At 45.7% G+C, this 5,162-nt stretch overlaps 1 protein-coding gene across 1 annotated transcript; it reads left to right on the top strand.

The window, feature by feature from the left end:
* LOC121568283 (39S ribosomal protein L44, mitochondrial) lies at positions 1–3,204 on the top strand. The gene is made up of 4 exons (XM_041878843.2): positions 1–234; positions 1,717–2,185; positions 2,317–2,495; positions 2,730–3,204. The coding sequence occupies exons 1-4, from the start codon at positions 59–61 to the stop codon at positions 2,902–2,904; spliced, it is 999 nt and encodes a 332-aa protein (XP_041734777.1). The 5' UTR covers positions 1–58; the 3' UTR covers positions 2,905–3,204.
* Positions 3,205–5,162: the final 1,958 nt, after the last annotated feature.

The raw sequence follows: 5,162 nt of genomic DNA, 5'->3' as shown, positions 1-5,162 counted from the left end.
GCTCTTTAGGGTTGCTTTCTGGAAGGTTTTCATAGTTACACACTGTCAGAATAGTGTCATGGCGTCCGGATACATTGTAAGTCGTGGTGTGCTAACATTAGGAATTCACTATCAACATTTTTGTAGAAATGTACTCCTCACACAGACCCGAGAGAAGAAGCGATGGATGAAAGCATATACTCTTTTGATGGAAAGAAAGTTGAAGATAGAAGGGCCTCCACTACCTAAGCCACGGTATGTAAAATGCTAGCTAAGGTATCAGGTGTCAAGGCCAATAATAATAATATGCCATTTAGCAGACGCTTTTATCCAAAGCGACTTAGTCATATGTGCATACATTTTTACGTATGGGTGGTCCCGGGGATCGAACCCACTACCCTGGCGTTGGGCTACAGAATCTGGGGCAATTTACAATAAATACTGAAATTGGATGGCTAGCCAATATAGAACAGATTACACGACATTAACAAAAGTATGTGGACACCTGCTCTTCGAACATTTCATTACAAAATCATGGGTATTAATATGGAGTCCCCCCCCCCCCGCTATAACGGTCTCCACTCTTGTGGGAAGGCTTTCCACTAGATGTTGGGGACTTGCTTCCATTCAGCGAGGAGCATTAGTGAGGTCGGGGATTGATGTTTGACGATTAGGCCTGGCTCACAGTTGGCGTTTCAATTCAACCCAAGGTGTTCGATGGGATTGAGGTCCGGGCTCTGTGAAGTCCTGTCATGTTCTTCCACACCGATCTCGACAAACCATTTCTTTATGGACCTCGCTTTGTGCATGGGGGCATTGTCATGCTGAAACAAACTGGCCTTCCCCAAACTGTTGCCACAAAGTTGGAGGCACAGAATCGTCTAGAAAGTCATTGTATGCTGTAGCGTTAAGATTTCCCTTCACTGGAAGTAAGGGGCCTAGCCCGAACCATGAAAAACAGCCACAGACCATTATTCCTCCTCCACCTAACTTTACAGTTGGCTCTATGCATTGGGGCAGGTAGCGTTCTCCTGGCATCCGCCAAACCCAGATTTGTCCGTTGGACTGCCAGATGGTGAAGTGTGATTCATCACTCCAGAGAACGCTTTTCCACTGCTCCAGTCCAATGGTGGTGAGCTTTACACCACTCCAGCTGACGCTTGGCATTGCGCATGGTGATCTCAGGCTTGTGTGCGGCTACTCGGCCATGGAAACCCATTTCATGAAGCTCCCGACGAACAGTTATTGTGCTGACGTTGCTTCCAGAGTCAGTTTTTAACTCGGTAGTGAGTGTTGCAACCAAGGACAGATGATTTTTACGCGCTTCAGCACTCTACGGTCCCGTTCTGTGAGCTTGTGTGGCCTACCACTTTGCGGCTGAGCCGTTGTTGCTCCTAGACGTTTCCACTTCACAATAACAGCACTTACAGTTGACCGAGGCAGCTCTAGCAGGGCAGAAAACTGACTTGTTTCAAAAGTGGCATCCTATGACGTTGCCACGCTGAAAGTCACTGAGCTCTTTAGTAAGGCAATTTTACTGCCAATGTTTGTCTATGGAGATTGCTTGGTGTGTGCTGGATTTTATACACCTGTCAGCAACGGGTGTGGCTGAAATAGACAAATCCACTCTTTTGAAGGGGTGTCCACATACTTTTGAATATATAGTGTATCTTAGCTACATACTGATTGCATGCACCGTGATCTTAGTTATTAATTTCCCTATGTTCTGTCACCTAGCGCTCAAAAACCTAACTGGGACTACCATGCAGAGGTCCAGGCATTCAGCAGCCGCCTTAAAGAAAGCTTCTCCCCGGAGCTCCTGAAGACAGCCTTCGTGAACCCCTGTTACATTCAGTCAGAGCAAGAGAGGAGGCAGGCACTCGGCGTGGACACTGAAACGGCCGCTCTGGTCCTGCGGGACAACATTCAGCTGCACACACAGGGCTTGGAATTCACCAAGAGCTTCATGTCTGACTGGTGCAGGGACAGCTTCCCTAGCCTGCCCAGCAAGGGAGTGGTCGCCATTGTCGGACACCTAATCAGTCATCCAGTAGTGTGCCATGTGGCGCGGAACCTCGCCATCGAGGACCTAACTATGAGCGCTCAATTCCCTGTCCCTGACGAAGTATTGCATAGTACGTTCCTCGCTGTGATCGGAGCACTACAGAAGAGCAGTGGAGCTGAGAGAGCAGGACTTTTCATTCGGGTAAGAATAAGATTCTTTCAACTTTCAACACACCCATCTAAACAGTCATGATTAAACATTTCAAATTAACATTAGTTTGCTTGTGTAGCTGAAGATGGTCACACCTCCCATGCCCTCTTTTCTCCTACCAGGATTTCCTGGTCACCCAGCTGGTGGGGAAAGACCTGTTTGAGATGTGGTCGGTGGTGAACCCCATGGGGCTGCTGGTGGAGGAGCTGTCCAAGAGGAACGTGGCCCTCCCAGAGTCTCGCCTCACCAGGTCGGCCGGCGCTGGCACCGTGCTCCCACTCTACTTTGTAGGGCTGTACAGGTACGCCTCACTGGTCGCTCCCATCAGTACGCCTCCTGATAAAGCCAGGAGATTTTCCTGACCAGGAATACGCTGTGTCCCAGGACCTAAAGTGTTTTTTTCTGGTCAGGAAAAACTCTTGGCATTACTTATGGATTATGTGTGAGGTATGTGGTAGTGTTCTGCCGGTAGTTCTTTGTTTGTTGGTCATTGTACTGAGTGAGTGAGTGTGTGTGTGTGTGTGTGTGTCCTCAGTGATAAGAAGCTCCTTGCCGAGGCTCCAGGGGAGACTGTTCTGGCTGCAGAGGAGGAGGCGGCACGCGTGGCCCTGAGGAAACTCTATGGCTACACTGAGAACCGGAGACCCTTTGACTTCTCTGCAGCGGAGCAGCCTCGGGCGTCTGTCCTCCAATCCATCAGCAGCAGCTAAAGGACGTCACCCCAAGCTTTACAATGTCTTCCATCAGTTAATGACAGCTCTTGACACGCCAGAGGGTCAAAGTCAAGCGGTTCCCTTAGCCTGTCAGGACCAACCTCTCACAGACTCATACCCCCAGACCTAGGAATACCCTCCAAACTATGTGGTCTCCTCAGCCTTGTAAATTAGAGGACTGTCCTTTGGCAAAATATTGTGTTTTTTGTGTAATATATTATTGATCTAAATGTTTCATGTCCATAATAAATATGTATCCCTGAGCACATCTCTTGAAAGAAAGTTTATCATACCATCTTTGGTTTCATCTGCTGATTATTGTGTGTTATTTATTGTGTATGACTGTCCCACAACAGATGACATTAGTCTGCTCAAAAAAAGACTGGGTTTAGCAATGTGCAAATTGTTTAGATTGAGTTCACAAGAGCAGAATCCAAGACACTATAAGTTGGCAGGTAATTTTTGGGCTAGTCAGGATCACCTGCTGTGATTGGTTGCCAGGACAATGTCTCTGCCATCCATAGTGGGAGATGTGGCTCCCTCTATCCTCCGCAAATGCCACGGCAACCAATTGGCAGAACTTGGAGTGAGAACTCGGCTTGAGTGTCTGGCCTGGTTTATTATAGCTGTATTTTACTATGAAAAGTCTGACACACCAGATTAGACACCCGTTTTGTCACTTTGCAAATGCACTTTTATTGTGCATTTATTTACACAGTATGGGACCAACTGGATAATTGCTCTTAGACCTCAACTGGATAATTTGTATTTTACATCAAATGACTTTTACAGAGAGTATTTGGATTCTGTAATTCATCTTTGTTACAAATTGAGTATTTTATCTGTAGAGATTGCAGGCAATATACACATGCCAACTGTGCTATCCTCCCTCCCTGGTCCCTCAGCATTGGCAGCAGAACCTGTGGACCTAGCTGCATTTTTTCTCATCCATTCTTTATTGAAGCTGTCATTTTGCCTTTAGAGGGAGAATGAAGGGCTCAATCTGCAGGCAGGAAGTGTAGGCCAACCCTAATAGGTCTACATCCCACTATATTCATCACTCCTCATTCATGTACATTTGTATTTTGTCTAAACATCTGCATTCTGCACATATTTTTCTGCACTGATACATTTGTATTGAGAGACTGATGTTTCTTGGCCCGTATTCAAAAAGCATCTCAAAGTAGGAGTGCTGATCTAGGATACGTTTTGCCTTTTGAATCATAATGAAAAAGAGGGGCAACCTGATCCTAGATCAGCACTCCTAATGTGAGACGCTTTATGAGTACAGGCCTAGTACTCTTGCCCTATGTTAAGCCAGTGTCCTCCAAGGTAAGCTGTCAAAGCAGATCTTCTCTCAGATGTAGGCTACTCAGTGGGACCAAGTCACCCTTGGAGTTCCAGGAAACAGCACTTGTTTTTATACAGTAGGAGCCATGAATGTGAAGCACAGTCACTCACATGGGGCATGCAAGCACAGCAGCCTTTTCTTTTACTGTCAATGCAGTAGCCCATCCACACTCTATGTACCCCAACGTTATGTGCTGTTTTTTCTGAATGATAAGAAAAGCAGTGAGAATAGCACATTCTCAAATAGTGTTCCACCACTAATAAATAAGCAATTTATGATCATTGAAATCTATAACACATCATCACCTAAGGTACAGTAGGTGACATACAAATCTTCTGCACATCTTTGACATATACAAATGTTGTACACATATCTGACATCTTCTATTCCAGGGATCATCAACTAGCCGCGGGCCGATTTTTTTCTTGAGCGGATGGTCGGGGTGCCGGAACATAATTACAAATAATTTGTAGACTGCAAATTGACCGCAAGAAGCCCAAACATATATAATGTTTGACTAAAACATCACTTCAAACCTTGCTTACGTTTGTCTATGATCACGTGTCTCTCTATTATGCGTGGGAATACTTGGGAACAGATTTCTTAAATTAAAATCACTTGGAACTTTCCTGTTTTTAGTCTTTTATGTCCGGCAGGGATGTAGCTCAGTTGGTATAGCATGGCGTTTGCAACGCCAGGGTTGTGGGTTCGATTCTCACGGGGGGGCGGTATGAAAAATAACAATAATAATATATGCACTCACTAACTATAAGTCGCTCTGTATAAAAGCGTCTGCTAAATGACTAAAATGTAAATTTATCACGAGAAGGAAAGTGCCTGGAATTAGGCCACATGATGCAATGACAAGTGTCAAGGCGCTGGGTGGCGCAGGTTAGCCCATGGA

This window comes from Coregonus clupeaformis, chromosome 6 (genome assembly GCF_020615455.1).
Source record: "Coregonus clupeaformis isolate EN_2021a chromosome 6, ASM2061545v1, whole genome shotgun sequence".
Classification (NCBI taxonomy): Eukaryota; Metazoa; Chordata; class Actinopteri; order Salmoniformes; family Salmonidae; genus Coregonus; species Coregonus clupeaformis.
Note: the sequence above shows the minus strand (reverse complement) of the source record. Positions and strands in the feature narration are given on the sequence as shown.